This window comes from Ascochyta rabiei, chromosome 17 (genome assembly GCF_004011695.2).
Source record: "Ascochyta rabiei chromosome 17, complete sequence".
In the NCBI taxonomy this organism is placed as follows: domain Eukaryota; kingdom Fungi; phylum Ascomycota; class Dothideomycetes; order Pleosporales; family Didymellaceae; genus Ascochyta; species Ascochyta rabiei.
Window position 1 is genome coordinate 139,036 of NC_082421.1, and position 25,391 is coordinate 164,426.

Here is a 25,391-nt window from a genome sequence, read left to right on the forward strand (position 1 = left end):
GACGCGTGCAAGAAGATCCAACAGACCCCGGTCAACTCGCGGCTCGATCTTGAGCTAATGTTTAGTTGATCTCAATCACACGCCCTTGGGACAAGTGATATACTGCCCTTGTCCCCCGCTGGAGTTGAAATCAATTGTGTACCTGCTACCCGTCCGTCTATTCTTTCTGACACAGTTCATTCCGGCGACCCTATTGCTACATGCATTGAAGACGTCTAGACAACAATATACATACACCTGCACGTTCGCTGTACATTGCTTGTGCACTCGCTGCCATACCACATTCCTGCCCATCATGTCGCCCTCGAAACCAAAGCCGTCAGAAATAGCAGCAGAAGCGAAGCGAGTCTGGATGCCTTACATCTGGAAAAACTACATCAAGGACTCGAAAACTTCATATCTCTACCCGGATGCCACACACATAAGAGCAAGTTCCGAAGGGCGGTCGACACAACGGACAAGGGTAGCGGTCATGGAGGGGGACCCAGTAAACTACGCTTTAGGCTGGTACCAGAGCGCAGCAAGTTCAATTTGCAAGAAGATTCCTGTCGTCAACGTTGCAAACGAGAAGCGCGCGGGAGGCGACTGGGAGTCTGGGCTCATTGCGCCGGAAGAGTGCTTTGCGCGGAGAAGCAACCTCGTACACGCTCTCACCATGCCGTGGAACGCGCAGCTGGGAAAAGAGGAGAACTTCTACCCGATACCACAGAGAGGAGGCATATACTCGCCAGAGGTTTGTAAGTCACCTTTTTTTTTCTTTTTTTATTTCTTCTATTCAGAGACCCCGCAACACCGACTAACAAACGGTTGACAGTCGTCTTCAGAGGCGGCGCAGACCAAGACTACGCTCCCTTCTCCGAGATCCAATCCCTGCCCGTAATATCCGTTGCGCCGGTGCGCCGCCCTAAACTTGACGAATCTGGCACAAAGTACTCGTTCAGCCAAGAGCGCGAGCTCATGTGCGAGAAGATGCGCGCCGTGCTTCGCATTGCCTCGTACTGCGGGCACCGCAACCTCGTGCTGGGCGGCTTCGGTCTGGGTCCCATATTCCGCAACCCAGCGACCGAGGTGGCGCGCATGTGGCGGAAGCTGCTGTTCGAGGACGACGAGTTCTACGGCGTGTTCCAGGACATTGTCTTTGCGATTGACAGCACGCTTGTGGGCCCGCCGGGCAAAGGATGCGCGAGCGATTTGGACGTCTTCAGACGCGAATTCGACCCGAGTAGTATCTTCCCTGTGCGCTTTCAGGCGCGCGTCTGATTCTTTTTCCTCTCTCCTCCTCTACTTCTGTTCACAACCCACGTCGCACGTTGAGCTTGTATGCTATGTTATGCATGATGCAGCTGGTGCTGGCCACCACCATTCCATCCACCACGATTTCACGAGAGCGAGTCAAGCATTTATTCACGAGACAAGAAAACATTTCCAATATTCGGTACTTTAAACAAAACAATCCACACACACACATACACACACACACTGAATCCAATACAATCCCATCTTTCCAACTTCCTATGCCCAACCAGCTTACCTCTGACTGGAGGGGAAGGGGGCAAGTGATGACATCACCCCGCATCCGCCCACCAGATCTCGGTTATCGCGCGCCTGTGGCATGGAAAGTTGCGGCCAGGCGCAACCCTGCATGCACTACACCACCCACCTATTCCACTGTAGCCACCCACAGTAGTTTCTCATCTCATCTCGCAGTGCTAGACCATTTAGGCAGCGGGCGTCCGAGAATGAAATGCCAAACGTTTCGCTGCTTGCTTTGGGGCGGGGAGGGGGGACAGTTCCGCTTAAGGTGCATGTGTGTGTAAAACAAGTGTAATGCACTCACTGCTCGACTCGATTTGCTCTGGCTTGACCTGATTTGGTGTGAGGCACGTCGGTGTTTTCTCGCTGCGTTTCTTGATGGGGGGTTACGCCGGAACGCAGCGTTGGTGCCCTTGCATTATCTAGGGTTTGCTTTTTCCGAGAATCGGGGCAGTCGGTGAGCGACCGGTTGCCGCTGCCGCGTAGTGCGAATAAGTGCTGTGGCTCTCTCTCTCTCTCTGTGGGTGTGTGTCTCTCTCTCTCACACACGGTCTTCTATCTACCTGCTGGTCGACTCCTGACAGGAGTAAGCCAATTCCTGATCTCGACGTTTTGCGACGCGGCTTGCTTGCTTGCAGCGTAGCGCCGTGCCCGTATAGCGTGCATAGACTGCGCATTAGTGCAGATGCAAGTGCAGATACGAAGAATGAGGATGTAGATGCAGATGCGTGGCTTCTCAGGTTGAGGGTCGATTCTGCAGCTAGTGAGGTGGCGGTGGGTTTGGGCGTGGCTACTCATGTACCTACCGGGCCCTCTTGGGTGGGATCGATGTGCGGTGGTAGGTGGGTGCTTGGGCGTGTGGCTGGATTTCTGGCCAAGGGTGGAGTGCGATGTTCTAGGATCGTGTGCGTTCTTGGGCGAGGTCGCTGTTTTGTAGCACCACCAAGACTTAATGGTTGGTAAAGAGGGGCGGACTGTTACAATGTGAGATTCTGTTTGTCGCGGGCAATTCATGTGATTTTCATCTCGCGGAGATGCTTCTGGTTGCATCGGTAGTTATTTATTTTTTTGACTGTCCTCCTCTTGAGACAGCGTTGTTGTATTCTACATATCGTACATAGTGTACATGATCGTGAGTGGCGTGTTCGTCTACTTCTGGCCTGGCAGAGGAAGTTGGGGCGCTGTGATCTCACCGCCCTGCGACTCTAGTCTCTTGATTGTCTGTTCCTTTTGGTAGTTGACAACGCGTTGTTTCTTGAAGTATTCGACCTGTGTGCACCCATCAGTCTCGGTCCGCCAAATGTGCACCAACATGGTTTGTGCGTGATCGTGCAGCAAGAAAGAACGAGCTGAGCCTCAATCACAGCTGAGCAGGTCTCGGGGCTGGTTGCTCCAAAGACTAGCTCGTCACTACACGCGCGTATGCAAAGAGAATCATCCCACTCACCCAGCTGTGTGCGCAGTTCTTCTCAAACTCCTTGTCGAACTGCGAGCAAAAGGTCTCTGCCTTTTCTCTCCCGGACTTTGTGTTTATGCTGTCGAGGATGTTGTTCTTGTCGAGGCATTCGAAGAAGGTGTCTCGCGCTTCGTAGCACTTCTTTCGGTTGGTCCGCGATGGGCTCTCAAATGCGCCGCCAGCTGTCTTCTTCACGCCGCCTTCGTCTGAGGAGCCGGAGCTCCACGGTAGCCAGGCCATGGTGGTGTGTGTGATTGATTCGCGGAGAGGCGGGAGAAGTGGAGGCAGCTCTAGGGCCTGTCACGGTCGTTAGTCAAGACCCAGATGAGCGCAATCGCAAAGTGCGCGCATCGCCGCAGTACGCACTGGAGGTTCAAAAGCAGCTGGGCTTGTCAAGACGCCGTGCAGTATTAGAGGCTGGTGGTGAATGCTGGCGCAACGGAAATCAGTTGATGCTTGGCAGCCCCGGGAGCTAGGGACCGGTATGACGCTCGGTCGGAGACGGTGCGCCGAGGCAACAGGCAACATCGCAACACCAAGGCGCGCCATTGCATGTCACAACGACACAGCGAGCGCACCCTCCGCGCCTTCATGCCCCGCCGCCGCCGCCCTCCCCGGCCCGGTGCACTCGCCGACCTCTCGCCCACGCGCATTGCGTCCCAGATCGTGCTCCTCCAGCTCGCCTACTATGCATGCGCCGCGGTGCTCATCGTCTTCACTGCGCTGGTCGCGGGCAAGGAGATAAGCCTGGACCTCCTCTTCAGCTGGGAGACACTCCGCGGCGACACAACAGTGGGCTGGACGCTGGGGCTGGTCTGGATTCTGAACAGTCTCACCAGGTAAGCACGTGACATGTTGCTGCTCGTGCACTGCTAACGAGGCCAGCGCCATTTTTATTCTGCTCCTAATAGCGCGCTCGAAGCTTGTCCTTGACTTCGCCCTCACCGTTCACTTCATACACCTCGTCGTCACCTCCCTGTACACACATGCCATACCCTCCCACCTCTTCTGGTGGGCCCTACAGACGGCCAGCGCCACGATCATGACCTCCCTCGGCGTATGGGCGTGTCAGTGGCGCGAGCTAAGGCCCATCACCTTTGGGGCGAAGAGCACGAAACCGGCAGCTAACGACGGGGTGGGAGAGGCCAGGGGATCTGGCAGAGGGAGAGGACGAGACGGCGCTGGCGAATACGAGATGGCTAACATGAACGACGGAGCCAACAACGTATGATAGGGAGATGTGGATCGAGCGTTGCTTGGGCTTGCTCGGGAACTCAGCTATGCGTCGCGAATAGCACAATTATACCCACTCTGCCTTGCCATCAGGGCGAGCTCACATCACAACTGCTTCTGGGCCTTATTTGCTTGGAGTGTCACCAGCACTCTACAGTTTCAATTGATCTGCCTGCCAGGAACCACCTCGACTCGGATCGATCAAAGCGTACCATCCCGTCTTCCACACCGAAATGCGGCCAAACACCCAGCTCCGCACCAGACACAGCGGCTGCCCTGACTTCCTCCTCGCTGAACACCGGTTCGACTGTACACCTAACCTGCGCCAACTCTTCGAGTCCTGCCGATGTCCCTGTCTGCACGTCGACTACGGCCACTATGCCTATGGCGTTCACCTCTTTGCGCGCATTCCTCCAGGAGTCGCCTTGCAACAGAGACCCTACACTTTTGTGTCAGAGAGTAAACAAAGTTCCAGGTTATCGACGTACCTCGTTGTGGCTGTCGAAGGGGGAGGTGCCACATCGCCTCGTGGTCGTCTCCACTCCTTTTGAATGCAACCATGACTTCCAAACCCTGTGGCTTGGGGTCGTGTTGTTGTGAGTCCTTTAGTAAAGGCACTTGTCCAGCATCTGGGACCGCTCGTGAAAGTGCACCGCTCACGCCGCATAACATATATAGAACATATCGTGATAGCATCGTCCGTCTCATACTGTAGTCGAAGTCGTGATTAGAATTGAAGTCGAAAAGGAGAGTGCCTGGGGGAAGGCAGCACTAGAAGTCGCACAAGACCAAGACGCTACTGTGCTATGTCGTGTGCTAAGACGAGCTTCCAAGACCGAAATTACAACCTCCGGCACGTCTGAGCCGTAATATCGAACCCGACACATGACCTGGGATTATTGAGCGTAACCTGAACGGATATAGACTGCGTAGGCTAGCGAAGTAAGGGCCGCGGATGCGGCGCTGTTGTTCCGTTTCGGAAAAGTGCCTGTGCTGAATCACTGTACTGCCAGTTTGTTTTTCATGCCGGGTAGCTGAGAGAATGACTGGATGCAAGGATTCTGCTGCTGTACCCCAGATTCCCCTAATTAATCCATACTTGATGTGAAGTTCGCTGCTGGCCTGGCACTTCACTTGTGACTTTGTCAGGGTCTTTCTTGGCGTGTTCACTAGAGGCGCCGTGCGTCCTGGTCGTTCTCTAACACCATCCACATTTATTTCCGTAGACATGATCGACCGCTAACACAAAAGTCTCAACTGACAGGCACTCGAGCAGCTTGACCACCATGGCGGGTTATCTAAATCAGCTATGGGATGACTTGGAACAATCGCCAGACCGGCCGCAGTACCTACCTCTTGCAGGCACCTTCTCAGATGCAGGGTCCAGCTCGTCGATATCACACTTGCAGCATAGCGCACGGTATCCGCTGCAGCTCCCTCACCAGCAGCAATTTGTGCACCCTGAGCAGCTTTTTCAGCAGCCAACTCCACTTATACCACTTAGCGCTGTGGAGGGCTTGCATTCACACGAGCCATATACCAGCTCAGCATTCCAAGATCCGTTCAACAGAGCATTCATCAGCAACCAGCCCGTCGTTCACGAAGGCTATATCCCAGCACCCGATACGCGAGATGAGGATTTGTACCCACACCTGCCTGATGAATACCGCGAGTCGCTGTTCCAAGATTACGATGACAGCTCTGATGAGAGCGATTTCGAGCGCAGGCTCGCCGAGGCTGAAGAGCTGCGCGAGATAGAAGAGAAAGACGATCCGGAGATCGACGCAGATTACTCTGAAGAAGACGCCGAACAGGACGAAGGCGATCCTAATGAGATGGAAATTGACGAAAGCTATGTCGAAGAGCGAGCCAAGCCTAGAGCCAAACGAGGCAGATCAAGCGCCCGGGGAACCCGTGGGGGGCGGCGGGGGAGACCTCCTGGCCGGGGACGTGGTGGCTTCCATAGTTCGGCCTCTACTCGTGGTAGACTGCGTGGGAGGAAACCTGGACGTCCTAGCGGAAAGCGAGGGCCTCGTGCAATCGCTGACCCCGGGCCAGAGTTCAGGAACTTGCAACGAAGCGCCAATGAGAGGTTCATTGCTCGCGATTACCCTGCAGCTCTCGAGTATGGACAAAAAGCTGTTCAGCTCAATCCAGAGATCTTCGATGCCCACAACATTGTATCCGAAATCTACGCAGCGATGGGCGAAGAACTGAAGTCCATAGAATCTTTGATCATCGGCGCACCGACGAAGCGTGACCCTGAGCTGTGGCATCTTATCATCGAGCGCATTAAGAAGCTGGACACGACAGATCACCCCAACTACACGGAAGAGGTGAAGACAGCCGTCATCTTGCAGTGTCTCAAGTCTATCATCGCGCTTGATGTGACGAACTACGAGGCTCGCAGTCTGAAACTAGAAATTGAAGCCCGCTTGGGACATGTCTCAAAATGCGTGAATCTCGGTACCAAGATGCTGAAAACACTCAGAGAGCAGAAGCAGGACCCCGATACCGAAGTTTTGAAGATAATGGCTATGATGGGTACTTCGACAGCAAAGCAGACGAAGCGCCATCTAACCAAGATCATCGAAGAGTTTGACCAAGCCATCGAAACCTACACAGGACCGGGGAGGGATCCCAGGACAAGTGACCTGGACTGGGAGTTGATCAATATCTATCTCGACTTGCTTGATAGAACTGGCAAGTACGAGTATGCTCTGAAGCGTCTCAAGGATCTGTCACGATGGAAGCAGGGGAGAAGGAACGAGACGTACTGGGACGAACAGAAGGACGATCGTGAGTTTGACCTCGAGGACACACCGAGACGTGTGGAGGTCTTCGACTTCAAGCGCAAATCCAAGTCGGCAAAGTATGGCGAAGCACTCCCACTGGAGATTAGAGTCAAGATGGGGTTGTTCAGATTGCGTAACAGCGCGGATGACTATTCTGAGGCAATGGTAGGTTACAACTCCACAACGTGGACAGCTTGCTTACCAACTGCTGCAGCAACACCTTGAGATGCTCGGACCAGACGACAAGAGCCCCGATGCGCTTATGTGGGACTACCTAGATCTATTTCGTGTCATTGCGGACGCCCTCCACTCTACAGGACATGATACCGAGGCTTTGCGTTTTTATGAGCCACTACTCGAGAGTAATTCCAGCGAGATGAGCCTCATGAGCTACCTCGGACTTTATACGGTTTACAAAAACCTCAACCAGCCTGAAAAGGCAGAACAAATCATTCCAATACTCATCGGATGGACGGCCGACACTGTAGACGATCTTGCCGTGTTGGCCAAGTTCTTCGAGGTGCACGGCATGCCGACAGAGGCAATGGAACGTGCAGACGCGTGCTACAGAAATCGAGGTCTAGTCAAGCTACGCAGGATCGGGTTCTCAAGATTGCGCGAGATCAGGAGTCACTACGAAGATTGGAGAAGGAAATCTCGCGGCAATCATGGCAAGAAGAAGAGCGCGATCAAGAAGCAGAGGAAGATGATGAAGAAGGCGATCGCAACTCTCGAGGACGAGGACGAGGACGAAGACGAAGACAACGAAGCCGGTGATAAAGAACGACCATCCCTTGGACCACTGAAGGAACGCCCAGCGAAAGGTCTGTTCCGGACGAGAAGGCTTGCACCAAAGCCTCCTAAAGCCCAGACCTTCCTCCCTTTCGATGCTCAAGCCCAGCAGGGATCGATACCGACAAAAGCACGCACGCCTGAGCCAAGCACTCTTGAAGGGACGGACGTGCCAATGGAAGCTATAGATCATCGCCTTTTCCGCAAGAAGCTGCAAAAGCTGGTGGAGGACAACGCCGATGACCTGACGACCGCTCGAGCTCAACACCGCGAGATAGTCGCAAGCTTCCAACAGTTGGATGCTGTCTACGAAGCAGCAGAAGATGGCGACGAGAAGGCGATCAACACCGTCTTCTCCATCACTCGTGAACTGATTGAAGAGTTCTCGACATTTGATCTCTTTTACGCCGACAAAAAGGAAGACTTCAAAGGGTACTTCCGCCGCATCGGTGCAGGCGAGATCTGGAAGGAGTCCGCATTGATGGTCTTGGCGGTTGTCGCAAACAACGTCGAAGACGGCGAGACCGACCCTGAGCTTCGCGAAAAGCCAGAAGCACCCCCTCATGACTTCTGGGGCATCGACTTTGACAAGTGGTGTGATGCTTTCGGGCGTTACGCCCTTCTCCTCGCCCGTTCAGGAGACGACACACGCTGCTTCAGCACGCTCGATATTGCGCTCCAGTCCAACATCTTCTCGCGCTCCATCTCCTTCCACCGCTCCCTCGAACTCTGCCGCCTAGCTTGTGCTCTGGCAGTCGACTCCTCCTCGCAAGCCTCTACCTCTATCCGCTGGTTCCTTAAAGAATACCCCTTCGGCTCTGATCTCTTCCGCTTGTACTCCTGCGTCAACCGGCTAGTCTCCTTCCCCGAGGGCTACTCAACCGGCCCTGCGCACAAGGTGCTGATGCGGTACATCAAAACCATGGATTACGCCCTTCTCTCCCCAGAGCAGCGCGTGTGGTACAACTTCCGCTCGAATGAGAAGATGGGCTGGGCCCGGAACGGAGTGAATACGCAGACGGTGGACGCTGTCAAAGACCACGACCCAGCTCTTTTCGCGCTCTACGCTCATGTGCTCATATGCGGCGGCAGCTACCTGGCGGCGCTGAACTACTACTTTCGCGCACTTAGCCTCACGCCCAACGATGCCATGCTCAATCTGAGCATAGGCACAGCATACATCCAACACGCGATGAAGCGCTTGAGCGAGAACCGCCAATTCCAGATCCAGCAAGGGCTGTCTTTCGTGTACCGATACTACGACCTCCGCACCAGATCCGGCAGCGCGACACTCCAGCAGGAAGCAGAGTTCAACGTCGGCCGCATATGGCACAGTCTGGGGCTTGTGACGCACGCGCTGCCCAGCTACGAGCGGTGCATTGCGCTATCCGACAGTGTCACGAGAGAAGCAGGCGAGAAGCTGCAGAGTGGGGCGTCCAGGCACGAAGACTTTGCGACCGAGGCGGCCTTTGCAATGCAGAGCATTTACGCCGTGAGTGGGAACTTGACGGCGGCGAGCAAGGTCACGCACGACGTTCTTGTTCTCGAGTAATCGTTCGATTTGAAACATGTCCATCTATCCACTCACCCAGCGGCACTCGCCACCTCGTCTCACATGCGTGCCAGTGGTCTCAATTTTGATTCCGGATAGATGGCTCGGGAGGGCATGTGCAGAGGTGAGTGGAAAGAAGGGGGTTGATCTGTTCAAGGTGGCACATGTGTATGTGTGTGTGTGCATGTTGGTTGAAGTACGGCAATGCAATCTTGGGGGAGACGGCGCAGAGAAAGAAGATTGAGTTGATTAGTACAAGAGAGTGCTCGCAGCGTACATTGCATCACCACTGAGCAGCGAGCGCAATACCACTCACATTTACGCGCTTGAGGCGGTCCCATGACCCGTTGCAGAGAGCTACAGACATGTGTTTTTCGCATTTTTCGCATTTTTCGCTGGTCGTCGCCCGCGCGTGACCCTTACGCCACTCCCACTTCAGCGCTTCTTCTCGGCAACCTTGTCCTCCAGCGTCCGGACGTAGCCCTCTATCCTCTGCACGGCGCTCTGCAGCGCGTAAATGTCCTCGGTCAGCAGCTGGTTGCTCACGCGATACTCGTCGATGACGTAGTAGTACATGCCGGCGCCGGCGGTCGCGGTGCCGAGGAGGAAGCCGAACAGTCTGTTCGCGAGATGTTAGCACTGCGTGGTTGGGGCTGTAGGTGTCGGTAGGAGGCGCTTGACGGCTTGTGTTTGTGCACACAGACTCGTGAAATCGCGCCTGCACGTGTCCAGTCGGGCAGCTGGGGAGACTCACCCTCCCCTGAAAGCGCCTACAGGTCTCCTGACCGGTGCCACGAGCGGCTTCTCTTGCCTCAGCGCAGCGCTGGTCTGGAATCCGCGCGATGCGTTGTTCGCAGCCCGGAACGCGGGGCGGAGGACGCGGGATGCCATTGTGTGTGTTGATGCTGTTCTCGAGTTCCACCGTCGAGGGCTGGAGGCTTTGCACGTGTGGTGGAGGGTGTAAGTGTGGGGGGCGCCTTGTTTGTTCGTGACGTGATGTTGCTTGAAGCTCCAGCTTCTCCGCCCGGGAGAGCTCGTGAGCTCCAAGCTTGGAAGGCGCCGGACCCTCGAGTGACCTGGCCAATCACGGTAGGCCTAGCCATGGCTCCCAAACACGGGGGACTATGCGTGAAGGCGTTTGTTCTAGACGAGTCTCCGCCGTACAAACTGCTACCTTCTGATAGCCAGCAAACATTCCATCTTGAGTGGCATCTTCACCGGCTTTCTCATTTCTGCTAAAGAGGGGTGGGTGGCATCGAGAGCAGTCCTTCCAGGATTTCAAGATGATGGTAATGTACTGTAGAGATTCACGACGAATGGAGTGTGTTCGTCACCAATGATTGTGCGCAGGACGGAGGATAGAAACAATGGCAAAGGCCGTGCAAGGCGTGGTATCCATCCAATCAACAGAAACATCGTAGAGACGCCAACCTTGGCAACGCCATCAGACCCAACACCAGCCCATGCTCAAGAATATCAAGCGCCAATCAAACAACCAGTCTGCTCAGTCCATCACAAGTTTCTACCTTGCGAGCCTCAGACCACCACCAGACCGTCTCCCGCTCTGCCTGCGCATGCTCTCCAGCTTCTGCTTCAGCTGCTCGTGGATCTTGCGGTTCTGCGCCCACCCTTGGCTCAGCTTCTGCATCCGCAGCGCGGCAATGACGGTCAGTGCCGCCGACTTGAGCTTGGGACGGCGCTCGTGAACCGTCATGTCAGGCGTGATGCCCATCTGCGAGATGAGGTTGAGGTCCTCTTGGTTGCTGTGCACGTGTTAGATAGGGTCACAAAGCAAGTAATCATCGGAGCGTACCATTCGTTGTAAGTCTGGATCTGCATCAGGAAGAAGCGTTTCTGGTATCCGAGCGCTTCACGGAACGACTCAGCTCGTGAGCAGCGTGCGCGCAAGAACTGTATCTGTTTCGCCAAGCCGTTGATCTCCTTGACATGCCGCTTTTCCAGCGCCTGCGATTGCGCATCAAGGCCGAGCGCTTCATGCTGCGCTTTCTGTTGCACGGCTTTGGCAGAGGCCTGCAGCAGACGGAGCTGCGATTCCTTTTCTCGAAGGCGTGACTCCAAGTCGCGAAGCTCACGCTCCAAGGACGTCTTCTCCTCACGTTGTGCAGCCTTGGCTTCATTCTGAATCTTGCGATGCTGCGAGTCCTTCTCGCGGAGACGGGATTCCAGGTCGCGTAGTCTGTCCTCCAATGCTGCCTTCTCTTCACGCTGCGTTGCGCGCGACTCGGACTGTGCGGCAGTAGCCTGGTTGTCTTTCTCGCGAAGCATCGACTCCAGCACGGTGATCTTGTCCTCCAGCGAAGCCTTCTCTTCCAAAACTTCGTCTGCATCTTCCTGAAGAACCTCCAACTCGTCCTCATACTCCTGCTTCTGGCGGTTGGCGTTGTCCCTCAGCTCTTCGAGAGCTTCCAGGCGCTCCTCTGCCAGCTGCTGTATCGACTCAACCTGGCTTCTCTGCGCGAGGATCTCGTCACGTAGAGCCTCGAGCTCGTCGTCTCGCTTGCGGACAAGATCCTGCATGACGTCGATTTGAGTATCTGGCTCATCGGCGTGGTCGCGCATCGCATCGAGCTCGGCATCGCGCTCGGAGAGCGTCTTCCGGACGGTTTCCAATTCGCGTGTTCGATCGCTGACATCACTCTTGAGCCGCTTAAGCTCATCGAGCGCTGTCTCTTGCGCATCGATCTTCTTCTGGAGCGCGGTGATGTCACGCTCACGCGACTGCAGTGTCGATTGTAGATTCGACAGGTCGCGGGACAGGGCATCGCGTTCGCGGGTGACCCTCTGCAATGCTTCAATCTGGGAGTCTTTGCCAGACATGGTCGAGCGCAGAGTGCGCATCTCGCGCTCGACATCGTCCCGCTCTTGACGTAGTGTTGCAACCAGAGCGTCGCGATCGTTGTTTCCTCGGTTGAGTCGGTCAACTTGCGCGTCTCTGTCCGCCATCCTCGACGTGAGGTTGTCTCGCTCGCGTCGAAGGTCTGATAGCTCGCTTGACAGCGCATCACGCTCTCGCAAAGCCTTGTTGAGAGCATCACCCTGGGTGCTCTTACCTGTGAGCGTCGATCGGAGACCCTGGATCTCCTGCGTGGCATCGTCTCGTTCGCGACGAAGCGTGTTGAGCTCTCCAAGATCACGGTCCTTTTGGGTGACTGTTTGGCGCAGCTGTTGCAGCTGCTGTTCGTATTCAGACGCATCGCGCTGGAGGCGAGCGATTTGCTGCGTCGAGTCCTGGAACCGCCTGCGGTAGTCATCAAGCTCGTCCGCCCTGGCTTCGGCAGCATCGACCCTCGACTGTAGCAGCTCAATCTCAACGCCCTTCTCGCGAGTAACATCGACCACCTTCTGCTGAGCATCGTGCGCAGACTGTCGGGCAAGCTGGACCTGGTTGTCGCCCTTGGACTCTGCAAGCTGCACTCGCTCTTGCAGGGCATCCAGCTCGGCGTCTTTCTCGCTCTGGATTGTGTGCATGCGTCGCTGCAGTTCTTTGATGTCGGCGTCTTTCTCGCGTTCGATGGCTCGCAGGCGCTCCTCAGCAATGGACAGCTCGTGACGTTTCTGAGTTTCGGCTGCCTCGAGCTCGCGCTCCGCCTCGTCCAGTTGCTGCTCGAGTTCTCGGAGCTCTTGGTCGTTGCCGTTTGCAGCAGCATCGATCCTGTCTTGCAGCTTCTCAGTCTCGGCCTCCTTTGTGCGTTCGAGCGATCGTAGCTGGTCTCGCAGATCCTCGATCTTTTCACTCTGCTCTTCAATCTGCTCGGCCTGTGTTTGCATCTGTCGTTCCTTCTCGGCGATCTCCCTGTCTTTGGTTTGCGAGACTGAGCGCAGCTGCTGCTCGAGATGGACAACCCGGTCGGCTTGCTTTTGCAGTTGGCGGTTCTGCTCCTCCAGGCCAGCGACCCTCGCAACCTCCTCTTGCAGGCTATGGCTTTCCTGCTCCAGCTCGGCTACTCGGTCGGCTTGCTGTCGCAGCTCTCGTTCGCTGTGTTCGAGCTCTGCGATCCGCTCAGCTTGCTCTCTCAGCTCTCGGTCCTTGGCCTCCACACCGGCAGACGACGCGCCCTGGGCGTTCCTCAGCTTGTTCTCCAGCTCCTCGATCTGGTCCTCGTGCTCGTCCAGAAGCTGGTCCCGCCGCGAGACCTCGGCCTGCGCATTCTCCAGTTCGATGCTGACCTTCTCGAGCTCGTCCTCAGCGCTGCGGGCTTCCTCGAGCTTCTCCTCCATGCGCTCCACGTCCGCAGCGCGCTCCTCGGCCAGCCGGCGCAGCTCGTCCATCTCCTCGCGCATGCCGGCGTCGGCGTGTCGCTTCTTGACCTTGTCGGCGTAGTCGCGCAGCTGCTGCTTGTAGCTATCGAGCTCCTTCTCGGCCGCCTTGAGGTCCTTGGAGTACTGCTTGAGGTCGCGCGACATGGTGACCTTGTCCGACTTGAGGCTGACGTTCTCCTCCATGGTCCTGATGTTGAACTCGGGCCCCATCTTCTTGAGGTTCTCCTCGAGGAAGTGGATCTTCAGCTTGAGGCCAAAGTTCTCCTTGTCGATGTGCTCGAGACGGGCCTCCTGCTCGCGCAGGGTGAGGACGTTGCCGCCGCCGTTGCCGTTGGCGCCGCCCAGGTCGAGCTCGCCCTCGGCGCGTCGTGGCAGGGCCATGGGGGTGCTCATGGCGCTCGAGCTGGGGTCGGGCAGCTGCGTGCGGCCGTCGAAGGAGTGGTCGAAGGAGCTGGACTGCACGTCGAGCGCGCTGGCCTCGGGCAGCGGCGAGTCGCTCACGCGGAAGCCGGGCTTCATGGCGGCGGGGGTCGGCATGTTGCCGTTGAGCAGGCCGGCGACCTGGCGGGTGCGGTTGGCGGTCGCGCTCTTCAGCATCGGCGTGAACTCGTTCTTCGCGTTGGGGTGGCGCAGGGCGGCCAGCGGGTTGCGCGGCGTGCGTGCGCCGCTCATCTTGCGGAACAGCTCGTCGCGGCCCGAGGGCGCCTGGAACGACTCTTCGCGGCTGAACGAGACGTCGTTGTGCGTGAAGCGCGTCGCGTCGCCCACCTCTGTGCGCGGCGTCTCGGGGAGGAAGTTCGCCATGGTCGGTCGTGTGTGCTAGCGTATGCGCATGAGCAGGAGCAGGAGCATGGGCATGGGCATGGGCATGGGCAGAGCAGAGCAGAGCAGAGCAGAGCAGGAGCAGAGCAGGAGTGAGGGGACCGCCAGGCGTTGACACCGATGCCTCTGCCGCTCTCTGCTGATCGAGGTGTTGTTGTCAACAAACGCCCGCATGTGGCTTAGTCTGGTGCAGCCCGAAAGGGAAGGGCCGAACAGCCCAGAGGGAAGGCGCGTTCCACTGCAGCCAGTCCCCTCCACCCAGTCCCCTGCAGCCAATCCCCTGCAGCCAATCCCCTCCAGCCAGTCCCCTCCAACCAGTCACGTCACTAGTTCGCCGCCCCACCACCACTTTCTGAAACCACGAGCCGGCAATGCTCACCACTCCCGCAACATGGACGCGGGCGATGGGCTCAAGTGGTTCGGCGACGGCTTCGACGGCTTCCCCAAGAAGCTGCCGGAAGACGTTGTGGAATACATCATCTTCGTCATCGATGCCAGACTGTCAGACATCCAGACAAGAGAGCGTCTGCAGGCCTTCCAGCGTGCACTTCAACACCTGAAGAAGACGTTCCTGAAAGAGTACATCTGGCAGCGAGACGAGATCAAGCTCGATCTGGTGCGCGAAGAGGACCGTTGGCTGTTGAAAGGGCAGACCAACTACGGCGACAGCGTTGCTGATGAGTGGCTGATAGTCTACTTCCTGCGCGAGCTGAGCAGCGAGTTCAAGGACGCCTGGATCCGCATATACGACACAGACGGCGAGTTCCTACTCATTGAAGCCGCCAACGCCCTGCCCAAATGGCTCAGTCCAGAAGTCGCCGAGCACAGAGTCTGGATCAACACGCATCGGCTGCTCATCGTGCCACTAGGCAAGACCGAGGACCCAGCGCCCTTGAAGTTACAGGATGCACTCACTATACTCAACCACACGCCAGGCCGTCCTCAACGCTACCCCAAGATCGAGAAGGAAGCCTTCCACCGCCTGAACAACTACCCATCAGCCATCTCAGAAAACCAACACCACGCCACCCTTCCTCTCCCACGGAAGATAGCACACATCCTGCACACGGATCCATCTTACATCTCCCCCGCAGTCGAGGCTTTCTACCTCCGTGACCCAATCTCATTACGCCTGCTGCAACCCGAGAAGTCAAAATCAACGCTCATCTTTCCTCCCGAAGACTTCGTACCGGTCAGTGTCCGCTTCACAAAAGTACTGTACGCACAACTCTTGGGCCAGCACTGGAATCCACCACCGCAGTATGAGTCTGCCGTCGAAAGCTTGGTCAGGTCCGGCAATGCGCAGGAGAAGAGTGAGGTTGCAATCAAGCTCGCAGCAGGCATGCAAATGCTCGTTTCCCACACGCTCTTTGCCGATAGGAAGGCCGTCCGTGAAATCAACCTCCTCCTCGAAGACCTAGACAACGGCGACGACGCACTACCCACGAATACCGAGATCTCTGCATGGCCCAAACGCGAAGATGACGAGAGCTGGCTGGACATTGACTTCTCCGAGTTCGAGAAGGAACTCCAAGGCAAAGGAGGCGAGAAAGGCTTCGGCGACAAGAACGCGCAAGACAATCTGAAAAAGATGGTAGAGCGATTCAACACGTTTCTTGCTGATGACGAGGCGGGACACGAAGGTGCAAACGTGGACGAAAAGGATCCCATGGACGAGGACAACGACTCTGACCCCGGGAGAGGATGGGACGACCCCGAAGACAGCGATGACGATGACGGGGATGAGGAGATTGAGCCCTCTGCATCGACATCCAAGGCGAAAGCTACGCCTAAATCGAAGGCTGCGACCCCGCCCAAAGCTCCAAAGGCTGAAGATGACGACGACGACACCACAGAATCCGAAGACGATGCCGACGCCGACGCTGAGTACGCCGAGTATGAAAAGTACTTTGAGAAATACATGACGCTCCCCGCGCATGAAAAGGCTATGCTTACTGAAGACGCGCGCGAACTCGCGCGTGCACAGGACGCCGAAGCCGAAGAGGACGCAGAGATCAAGCGTTTGACCGAGGCCATGGAAGCAGAGCTCTTCGGCCACGGAGCTCTGAACCTCAACCCAGCGCAGTCAGACAAAACGGCGGGCCGGACACTGACAGATGATGGAAGGCCAGATAGCAACATCAAGGCGAAGGCGAAGGGCAAGGGCAAAGCCAAAGTGTCGTTTTCTGCGCCTGCAGAGGCCGACGATGTCGAGGAAATCCAGCGTGGAAGCGACGCTGCGTCAGAAGACGAAGACGACGACATCCTCGACGAAGACTACAACCTCGTGCAGAACATGCTCGCCGCGTTCAAGGGCCAAGCCGGCGCCGCAGGTCCCGCGGGAAACATGCTGAAGGCCATGGGCATCCAGTTCCCGCAGGATGCTGACGATGAGATCCAGGGCTCTAGCACGAGCAAGAGCAAGAACAACGTTGGTGAGGGCAGGGCAAGTGCTAATCCGATGCGGAAGCAGGACTGGTACATGAAGTAGATGGCAGAGCTTGGTGCTGTTGGCGTTTGCGGTCATCAACGTCCGTAGGATAGAAGGTCGATACTGCCGCACACGAAGCAGCGCTATGTCGAATTCGGAGACAGTGAATAAGACACAAACGTCTCGATGTTACTACAAAACTCAACCCCCCCAATTCTCCATCCACATCTCTCTGATCATTCTCTTCCACGGCTCTCCCCCATTGAAAACACACACCTCTCCACCTCGAGTGGTTTCAGCACCCCCCTCCCCGCTCACCCAACTATCTCTTTCCAGCCCCCGCTCCGCGCTGACAAGAGTTCGCCCCAACACCCCACAGCGCGAACTGAGTGATTCCAAAGCCGTAGCGCCGGGCTGGCAGAAACACAAAGTGATCGCCAGTCTGCAGGACGCCAGAGTGTAGAACCACGGCGTCCGTCAGCTGAGCGGTGCTGGACTCTGCGCGTTGGTTGGAGACTCGCACACAGCTATCCATCTACCTAACGCCTGTCACGCTCGCACTTCTGAACTTCACTGCGCCGTACTCGTCAATGCAGCCGTCCGTGCAGGCGTCCGTGCTTGGCTGCTATCCGCTGTGGAGATCTGGCTTGCTGTCTATCTTGCTATCTATCTAGCTAGCTATCTATCTAGCTAGCTAGCTGTCTAGATATCTATCTATCTATCTATCTATCTATTAATACCCTCTTTTGCATATTCATACACCCATCTAGCACACCCACACTGCGCGAATCTCAGACATGTTTCGGGTTTGTCTTTGTCTTTCTGTATTAACTCATGTATATCTACATTGATCTACATTGATATACATATACACATACACATACACATACTACAATAGTAAACAGTATTTACAACAGCTATACAACAAAGTCCAAGTAAAAGAACATATGGAGGTACGATATCATATACACTCAATAGCAGATTGTGGATATCTCTAGTGGCAAGGCTGACAACGCGTGTAGTAGGGGGGAGAGAGGGATGAGAGACTACAGATGATGGGTGAGAGATTGGAGGGTGGAGAGGGAGGGGGTGGGGAAGGTTGTAGCGTTAGATAATACTCTGTAGGTGCAGTTAATAGGTAATCTGGAATCTAGCTAGGTTGTGTATGTAGATGTAGTTATTAACCTTAGATAAAGTATAGTGTAGAATAGGTACAACGCAAGAGATAGAGGATTAGAAGGATAAAGAGGTAAAGAATAGAAAAGGTAGTAGCGTTAGATGTTAGAGAATTGTAAGGCAGACTTCACAAGCATAAAAGTAGCGATCTGGTAAACTGATAGATTCAAAAGAGGAGTAAACAAAATAGCAGACAGCGAGCTACAAGAGGGCGGAGAGAGAGGCCTACTTATAGTAGTAAGGCCTGTGCTCTCTCTAAGTAAAAGTAAAGGTAAGTAAAGGAAGGTTCTACTAGGTTTAATAGAATCTGCTAGTAGGTTGTAACACATACTAGTAGGTTACTATCTTACCTTAGTAGAAGTCCTAACACGTGCCCCTTCTTATAAATAGCAAAGTCTCTTAAGCTAAAGTCTGTGTATAAGTAACTGTAAGAGTCTAATACTAATAGTTTTTTAAGTAAGAGTAAAAGAAAAATAAAGAAAAAGGGGATATAGAAATTCTATATAAGAACCTATTAGTAGTTAGAGTATAATTAAGGTATATGCCTTTAGTAGTGTTATATAGGTTTCCCTAAATCCTTATATAAAAAAATAACCTCTAAGATTTTTTCTACTATATAAACCCTACAATATAAAAATTATACCTCTTTCTATTTAGAGCTTATATAAGGGAGTAGTATAAAGAGATTTATTAATTTATTAGAGCTAGATTTATCCTTAACTTTAAGGTTAACCTTTATTAATAGTTAATTGCTAAACTATAGCAGCCTAAGGGTAAGCTTAAGCAGGTCTAGATTATATTTAGCATATCTTTAGGCGTGTTTTTAACCTGTAAAGAAGCCTATTAAAAGTAGCCTAATATTCTATTAAGTAATATATCTGCTTTTGTTAGCCTATCTTGTTTTAACTAGATTTATTAAGATTGATAAACTAGCTATTATTAAAGGTGTCTTCTAGGCAAGGCTCCTAGTCTGTTAGCATTTAGAGTGCTAGTAGAACTAGTTTGTTAGGATTGTTGTAGTAAAATAAGAAAGCGTTATAGTAGTTAAGATGTTGCTTAGTAGGTTCCTAGGTAGGTTTAGGGTTATTGGACTATTTAACAAGGTATTCCTATGTACTACGTTGCTTTCTGTAATTAAGAAATAAGTTAATGTACTATTCTTAAGAGACTAAACCCTAGTTATTAGTAACCTCTACAGGTGTTAGTTTAGGTAGTGCTTAATCTAGTAGATTGTCTTAGCTTATTTCCTAGAGCAAGTTAGGGTAAAATACTAGAAATACGCCTTTTAATATTATATCTATAAGTAGGTCTAGTTTATATACAGCTCTGTTGTGTATAATATAAGTAACTAAGTATAGCCTAGCATACTTATATTCTAGTTTTTTTAAAGGCTAGGTAGAATTCTAGTTGCGTGTAGAAACCTAAACTAGGTTACTAACTGCGTATTTTAGAGTCTGTTAGCAATAAGCATTAGCTTAGGCTTGTTATTCTTATTGTGCCTAGGTAAGCTAAATCTTTAGATATTCTAGAAGGTTAGTATAGGTGTAGAGTAACTTATTAGCACGCAAGATTTAGTCTTTAGCTTCTTTTAATAATAGTTCTATTTAGGTATAGTCTTTACTAGGGTGTATACTACTGCAAGAATAATACCTAAGATCTATAAAGAAAGGTGTAAGTCTAGTAGACACATTAGTAGTGTTATTAGCTTAAAACTTAGTAAGATACAGCTATAAAGCCTAATTATTTTATGTGTAACGTACTCTACGGGCGAGTCGGACACACAGGCGAGTCGGACACTCAAATTCACACCAAAAATCACAATTCTTACACCTTAATATCTCTACAACCACACAATAAAATTGTCTAGAAATTTAAAATCTATGCTGCATCTATATAAAAATAAAGAGTCTAGAAGCACTAAGCTCTATTATAGATACACATAGAGGTATTTAAAAGTACGCTAAAATAATCCCTGTATTTTATATCTTACTTACTAACTTCTACATTAATAGGAGGAAAGCTAAGCGCTTCTAACGTACTCCACGGGTGAGCGGATCAAACGGGTGAGCGGATCACTCTGCCAAGACCACACCAAACCTCCACCTTACCACGCAATGCCTCAACAACAACATTAATCTACGCCCTTAAGAGAAGCTGTAATACAGCTTACGCTCTAGGCAATTAAATAAGACGTAATGCTTACTGTGTAACGCGCTGCAGCTATATATAACGTACCTTACAGTACACTATACACTTAATACACAGAACAACCTACACAAGCTAATTATATACCAGTTTAACAGATTATAGACTAGACTAAGGAGGACGTGATTGCTAAGTACATCCTTAAGCTAGATACACAAGGATTTGCCTCTTAGCTAGCTACTATAGCTAATATAGCTAATTCTTTACGTGCTAAGCATAATATAGGCCATGTTAGCATAAACTGGCCTAACACGTTTGTTAAGCGCCGTCCTAACCTTAAAGTAAGGTTTAATTGCAAGTACGACTACGAGAGAGCCCTCTATAAGGATCCAGAGATTATTAGGGGCTGGTTTAGGCTTGTAGCGAATGTTAAAGCTAAGTATAGCATCTAGGACAATAACACATACAACTTTAATAAGACAGGCTTTATAATAGGCCAGATATTAACAGGAGCAGTTATTACAGGCTTAGAGCGTTAAGGACAGCTAAAGGCAGTGTAGTAGGGTAATTAAGAGTAGACAACAGTTATATAGGGCATTAATAGCATAGGGTAGGCTATTCTACCCTTTATTATCTTTAAAGGCTGCAACCACCTCTCTGCCTGGTACAAAGAGGACAATCTGCCCCATAACTGGGTTATTAGAGTCTCTAAGAACAGATGGACTACTAACAAGCTTAGTCTAGACTAGTTAAAGCACTTTAATGCCTATATAAAGACGCGCACCTAAGGAGTACACTAGCTGCTCCTTATTAACAGCCACAAGAGCTACAACTCCCTTAACTTCTAACAATACTGTAAGAAAGCAAAGATTGTTATACTGTGTATGCCTCTACACTTATCTCACCTCTTATAACTACTAGATGTAGGTTGTTTTGCCCTTCTAAAGAAGGTATATAGGCGCTAAGCTAAGAATCTTATACGCAACTAAATTACTTATATTACTAAAACTAAGTTCCTACTATGCTTTATAGACGCCTATAAGGAGACATTTACTTCTAGCAATATCTAAGGAGGCTTCTAAGGCGCTAGAATAGTCCCCCTTAACCTAGAATAGGTTATAATAGGTCTTAATGTCCGCCTATATACCCTACCGCTACCTACTATAGAAGATGAGCCCTAGTAGTCCCAAACCCTAAGCACTACCCTGCAATTAGGGTCGCAATTAACGCTGGTTTAAGAGAGGATTTAAAGGCATGCAAGCAGCTTACCAACTTTAATAGTTAAGGCCTTTAAAAAGCTTGCTAAAGGCGCAGCTATAGTAGCGCATAAGCTAGTGTTAGCTTAAAGAGAGATTACTAGGCTTTAAGCAGCAAATAAGGCTGCTACGCGACGTAAATTGTATAAAAGAAAGCAATTACAGCAGGAGGGAGTCCTAATAGCTAAGGAAGGCCTTTAATTAACTACTCTAACTAAGTTTGGGGCGCGTAGTAATAGTAAGAAGGCAAAGAAGTAAGTGCGTGCTAAAGGAGGGGAAGTAACCTAAAGACGCTGTACAAAGTGCTACAATATTAGACATAACTTACGTACATATAAGAAGGCTATAGAAGATGTTTCTAAATAATATTATGTACTGCACTACTGTATATAAGGCCAAAGTGGGCTAATACGAGCTATAATAGGGTAGAAATTTGGTGTGGTCTTGGCAGAGTGATCTGCTCACCCGTTTGATCCGCTCACCTGTAGAGTACGTTATAGTCTTTATCTTTATATATATGCAGCGTAGTATATTAATTTTTAAATAATTTTATTGTGTAGTTATAGAGATATTAAGGTTTAAGAATTGTGATTTTTAGTGTGAATTTAAGTGTCCGACTCGCCTGTGTGTCCGACTCGCCCGTGGAGTACGTTAGTTAACGTACTTTTGTAAATAGATTTTAAGGCTTTAATTAGCTTATTTAGTTTAACTGTTAGTTTATAGGTAATAAGAAGTTAATAGCTTAGCTAAGATTTAAAGGCGTTTACAAACCTGTTTCTAGAATTTGTTTATAAAGAAAGTACCTTAATTAGATATAATAGTACGCAGGAGTCTATAGAGGCAAAAAAATTCTATAAAGTAGTAAGCAAATTCCTTTAAAGAGCAGCTAACTAACAGGAAGAAGTATTACTACTTAGTAAGACAATCTACTATAATAAGCAGGTTTGTGTATAATTAGCTGTTAAGAGATAAAGCTAGTAAATCTGAAATATAGTCTACAGAGATATCTAACTACCTAGTGTTAGAGATTAGTAGGGGTTTAAGGAAACTGTTATAGGCTTCCTAGGAAGGCCTTACACATTTAGACACTACGCAAGCTTAGCAATATTTTTTAATAGACTAAGGCTTGCTAGGCTAATAGTAGCGCCTAATTATTATATATAAAGTAGCTTTAGGACCTTTATAGCCTATAATCTTATAGTTATAGTATAAGTTAAATATTTAGTATTATGATTATACGTTAGGGGGTATATAGAGCTAAGTCTTGTCTAGGAACAGGCGTCTAGAGGAGCCTTTACTAATAGTGTGACAGTTAGCTAGGGAGATGTAGTAGCTGTTTTTGCAGAACTAGGAGCTTAGGTTGTAGTTGTTTTTATTTAGGGTAGAAAAGGTTTTCTATGCAGCTATATTAGTTGTATATGCATTAGTAAGCATGTCTTTAGTAGATTAGGGATCTTCTAGATATAGTAGTAAATTTAGTAGTAATATCCTATAAACGTTGTCTATTAGGTTAAAGTTATCTTCTAAGTTATTAGGCTCTGCTAAGGGTGTCTAAGTAGCGCAGAACGTTATTATTACCTAAACTTCTAGTAAGATAAATTTAGGTTGTTTGCTAGTAGTAAGAGAGAGAGCTTACAGAGTAGCTTGTATTATTAGTGTAACTCTTAGGTCTAGGTTACGTAGTTCTAGGATAATTTAGTGTGTGTTTAATAACTGTGTGTCTTATTTGTCCCTAGGGATGTCCTAAAGGCGTTAGCTTAACGTATCTGCTTTACTATTTATAGGTCTAGGTGCGTATATTATTTTAAAATTAAACTAGAAGAGAAATAGTAACTATTAAGCTTAGTGTTAGTTAAGCTTCTTAGTCTTTATAAATGTTTCTAGATTCTTATAATCTATTATTACCTGTATTATATAAGGGGAGCCTATAAGTTCTAGTTCCTATTCCTTAAAGGCTTAAATAATAGCTATAAGTTCTATATTATAGATATTATAATTATATTCTATAAATTAGTGTTTTTTTAAGAAGAACGCAATAGGTTGCAGGTTACCTTTTTAATTCTGTTGCTTTATAATTCCTTCTGTAGCCTAGCTAGAAGAATTAGTACAGATAATAACTAGCTATATAGGATTAAAGTGTTAGAGTATAATATCTAGTTAGAAGGCGCTTTTTAAGGTATAAAAGGTGTCTTTATAGGCTTAGGTAGGCTTAAAGTCCTAGTACTAGACAGAATGTTAGATTACTAAGGGATCTTTCTTAGAAGGTCTAGAAACAACAGTGGATTTAACAGCTTATGTTAAGGGGAGAGTAATTAATAAGTACCCTTTAATAAAATATTAATAGAATCTAGTAAAACCTAGAAAGGAGAGAATGTTAGGTACTGTTTTAGGCATCTCCTAATCTTAGATAGCTTTAATTTTGTTAGGGTCTATTTATACGCTGTTATAAGTAATAATTATACCTAAGAACTTAATATATTCCTTATAGAATTTAGATTTCTTTAGATCTATATAAAATCCTTAATCTTTAAGTCTGCTAAGAACTTTCTTAATGTGTTCCTTATATTTAGCTAGGGAGTTAGAAAAGACTAAGATATTATCTAAATATACTGTACAGAATTAATTAAGATATTTAAATAATATGTTATTAATTACCTGCTAAAAAGTTACTAGAGTGTTGTATAGTCTAAAGGGTATAACTTTATACTAGTATATACCTTTCTATATAGAGAATACTATAAGCTATTCTAAGCTAGGCTTTATCTAAATTCTATAAAAGGCGTAGATAATATTAAATTTTAAGAATATAGTTACCTAGTTAAGTTATGCTATAGTTTTGCAGAAAAATAGAATAGGATATTAGTCCTTAATAGTAGCGTTGTTAAGCTCCTAGTAATCTACACAGACTTGCAGGCCCCCTTTAGGTTTAGCAATAATAAGTAGGTTATTTTAAGTAGGGGAGTTGCAGCGTTTAATAAAACCTTTTGCCTTATTTTCCTTAATATAGTGTTTAATAGCTTCTATTTGCTATCTAGAGAAAGGTTAAAGGTAATAATTAGGAGGGTTTGTACCTGGTTTAAGCTTTATTTTATAGTTAAAGTTACTGTAGTTAGGGAGAGTTTTAGCAGCTTCCCTATTAAATATTAGAATAAAGTTAGTGTATTCCTTTAGTTCTTTAGAGGTAAGTAAGTTAGAAAGGGGTAGGTCCTAGCTTAGTTAGAAGAATTTGTTAAAATTAGCATCTGCTAAAGCGTGTCTAGTAGTTATAGCTTAAAGTCTTTATAGTAAGATAAGAGAGTAATTAGTATATTTCCTATATAGCCTTACTACAGAAGCTAATATAATATAGATATTATATGTCTTTTATGCTGTATAAGCATAAGGTAATCTAGAAAGCATAGATTTAGGTTAAGTAGATTGCCCTTTATAGTAGTTACTAGAACTAGGTTTTAATAGTAGTAGGGGCTTAGCATCTAGTACGGAACCTTTGCAATTAGGGCAGGGGTTTAAGTAGTTAAGTTGTAGTGCTGTAAATAATACTTGTCTGCAAAGGTAATAGAGCAGTTTTGCTAGGAAATAGTAAGGATATAAATAGCCCTCTACCTAAATCTAAGGATTAGGTAAAAAGATCTACAATTATTTATAATATAGGCGCTAGTACGCTTAAGGTGTAAGTTAATTTTAAGGTAAAACTCTACTTAATATATAATAGTTTCTGCAGGTTTGCTGTTATATCCCTAACAAATAATAGGTGTTATTAGAGAAATAAGCTAAAGAGCGCCTGTTTTCTTTAAGAAGGTGTTAGAGATAAAGCTAGCGTTAGTGCTATTGTCTGCTAGTGTGCAGACACTGTAAGAGGCGTTTTTGTTACAGCCTAAGGAAGCCTAAAAAGCTAATTAGCTGCCTGTCTAAACAGGTT

The 25,391-nt window shown here is 49.5% G+C and overlaps 8 protein-coding genes across 8 annotated transcripts, besides 32 other annotated features; 4 read left to right on the forward strand and 4 right to left on the reverse strand.

Annotated features, from left to right (window-relative positions):
• Positions 1-295: 295 nt before the first annotated feature.
• Positions 296-1,260, forward strand: EKO05_0009434 (uncharacterized protein; the record flags this gene model as incomplete). Its single annotated transcript, XM_038942588.1, has 2 exons — positions 296-737; positions 815-1,260. 2 exons carry the CDS (start codon positions 296-298, stop codon positions 1,258-1,260), a joined length of 888 nt encoding a protein of 295 aa, XP_038794827.1.
• Positions 748-771: a tandem repeat.
• A 195-nt stretch (positions 1,261-1,455) lies between the features above and the next one.
• Positions 1,456-1,480: a tandem repeat.
• A 557-nt stretch (positions 1,481-2,037) lies between these two features.
• Positions 2,038-2,094: a tandem repeat.
• Positions 2,095-2,213: 119 nt separating this feature from the next.
• Positions 2,214-2,261: a tandem repeat.
• A 421-nt stretch (positions 2,262-2,682) lies between these two features.
• Positions 2,683-3,517, reverse strand: EKO05_0009435 (uncharacterized protein; the record flags this gene model as incomplete). Its single annotated transcript, XM_038942526.2, has 3 exons — positions 2,683-2,802; positions 2,981-3,286; positions 3,356-3,517. 3 exons carry the CDS (start codon positions 3,515-3,517, stop codon positions 2,683-2,685), a joined length of 588 nt encoding a protein of 195 aa, XP_038794828.2.
• Positions 3,518-3,541: 24 nt separating this feature from the next.
• On the forward strand, positions 3,542-4,220 carry EKO05_0009436 (uncharacterized protein; the record flags this gene model as incomplete). Its single annotated transcript, XM_038942535.2, has 2 exons — positions 3,542-3,828; positions 3,875-4,220. The coding sequence occupies 2 exons, from the start codon at positions 3,542-3,544 to the stop codon at positions 4,218-4,220; spliced, it is 633 nt and encodes a 210-aa protein (XP_038794829.2).
• Positions 4,221-4,362: 142 nt separating this feature from the next.
• On the reverse strand, positions 4,363-4,930 carry EKO05_0009437 (uncharacterized protein; the record flags this gene model as incomplete). Its single annotated transcript, XM_038942536.1, has 2 exons — positions 4,363-4,661; positions 4,711-4,930. 2 exons carry the CDS (start codon positions 4,928-4,930, stop codon positions 4,363-4,365), a joined length of 519 nt encoding a protein of 172 aa, XP_038794830.1.
• A 578-nt stretch (positions 4,931-5,508) lies between these two features.
• Positions 5,509-9,361, forward strand: EKO05_0009438 (uncharacterized protein; the record flags this gene model as incomplete). Its single annotated transcript, XM_038942420.1, has 2 exons — positions 5,509-7,182; positions 7,232-9,361. The coding sequence occupies 2 exons, from the start codon at positions 5,509-5,511 to the stop codon at positions 9,359-9,361; spliced, it is 3,804 nt and encodes a 1,267-aa protein (XP_038794831.1).
• Positions 7,750-7,780: a tandem repeat.
• A 435-nt stretch (positions 9,362-9,796) lies between the features above and the next one.
• On the reverse strand, positions 9,797-10,252 carry EKO05_0009439 (uncharacterized protein; the record flags this gene model as incomplete). The annotated part of the gene is made up of 2 exons (XM_038942484.1): positions 9,797-9,980; positions 10,116-10,252. The coding sequence occupies 2 exons, from the start codon at positions 10,250-10,252 to the stop codon at positions 9,797-9,799; spliced, it is 321 nt and encodes a 106-aa protein (XP_038794832.1).
• Positions 10,253-10,883: 631 nt separating this feature from the next.
• On the reverse strand, positions 10,884-14,446 carry EKO05_0009440 (uncharacterized protein; the record flags this gene model as incomplete). Its single annotated transcript, XM_038942511.1, has 2 exons — positions 10,884-11,124; positions 11,175-14,446. The coding sequence occupies 2 exons, from the start codon at positions 14,444-14,446 to the stop codon at positions 10,884-10,886; spliced, it is 3,513 nt and encodes a 1,170-aa protein (XP_038794833.1).
• Positions 14,447-14,468: 22 nt separating this feature from the next.
• Positions 14,469-14,514: a tandem repeat.
• Positions 14,515-14,554: a tandem repeat.
• A 301-nt stretch (positions 14,555-14,855) lies between these two features.
• EKO05_0009441 (uncharacterized protein) lies at positions 14,856-16,955 on the forward strand (the record flags this gene model as incomplete). Its single annotated transcript, XM_038946864.2, has 1 exon — positions 14,856-16,955. The coding sequence occupies one exon, from the start codon at positions 14,856-14,858 to the stop codon at positions 16,953-16,955; it is 2,100 nt and encodes a 699-aa protein (XP_038794834.2).
• Positions 16,296-16,360: a tandem repeat.
• Positions 16,608-16,641: a tandem repeat.
• Positions 16,710-16,748: a tandem repeat.
• Positions 16,956-17,548: 593 nt separating the features above from the next.
• Positions 17,549-17,629: a tandem repeat.
• A 120-nt stretch (positions 17,630-17,749) lies between these two features.
• Positions 17,750-17,803: a tandem repeat.
• Positions 17,804-17,923: 120 nt separating this feature from the next.
• Positions 17,924-17,981: a tandem repeat.
• A 204-nt stretch (positions 17,982-18,185) lies between these two features.
• Positions 18,186-18,644: a dispersed repeat.
• Positions 18,577-18,747: a repeat region (potential rRNA).
• A 7-nt stretch (positions 18,748-18,754) lies between these two features.
• Positions 18,755-19,093: a dispersed repeat.
• Positions 18,974-19,177: a dispersed repeat.
• Positions 19,178-19,292: 115 nt separating this feature from the next.
• Positions 19,293-19,834: a mobile genetic element.
• Positions 19,824-20,102: a mobile genetic element.
• Positions 20,103-21,969: a mobile genetic element.
• Positions 20,508-20,665: a mobile genetic element.
• Positions 20,832-20,962: a mobile genetic element.
• Positions 21,902-21,986: a dispersed repeat.
• Positions 21,968-22,136: a mobile genetic element.
• Positions 22,125-22,817: a mobile genetic element.
• Positions 22,668-22,715: a tandem repeat.
• A 209-nt stretch (positions 22,818-23,026) lies between the features above and the next one.
• Positions 23,027-23,226: a dispersed repeat.
• A 1,091-nt stretch (positions 23,227-24,317) lies between these two features.
• Positions 24,318-24,408: a mobile genetic element.
• Positions 24,409-24,544: 136 nt separating this feature from the next.
• Positions 24,545-25,068: a dispersed repeat.
• Positions 25,069-25,391: part of a mobile genetic element that runs on past the window's edge.
• Positions 25,389-25,391: part of a direct repeat that runs on past the window's edge.
• Positions 25,390-25,391: part of a mobile genetic element that runs on past the window's edge.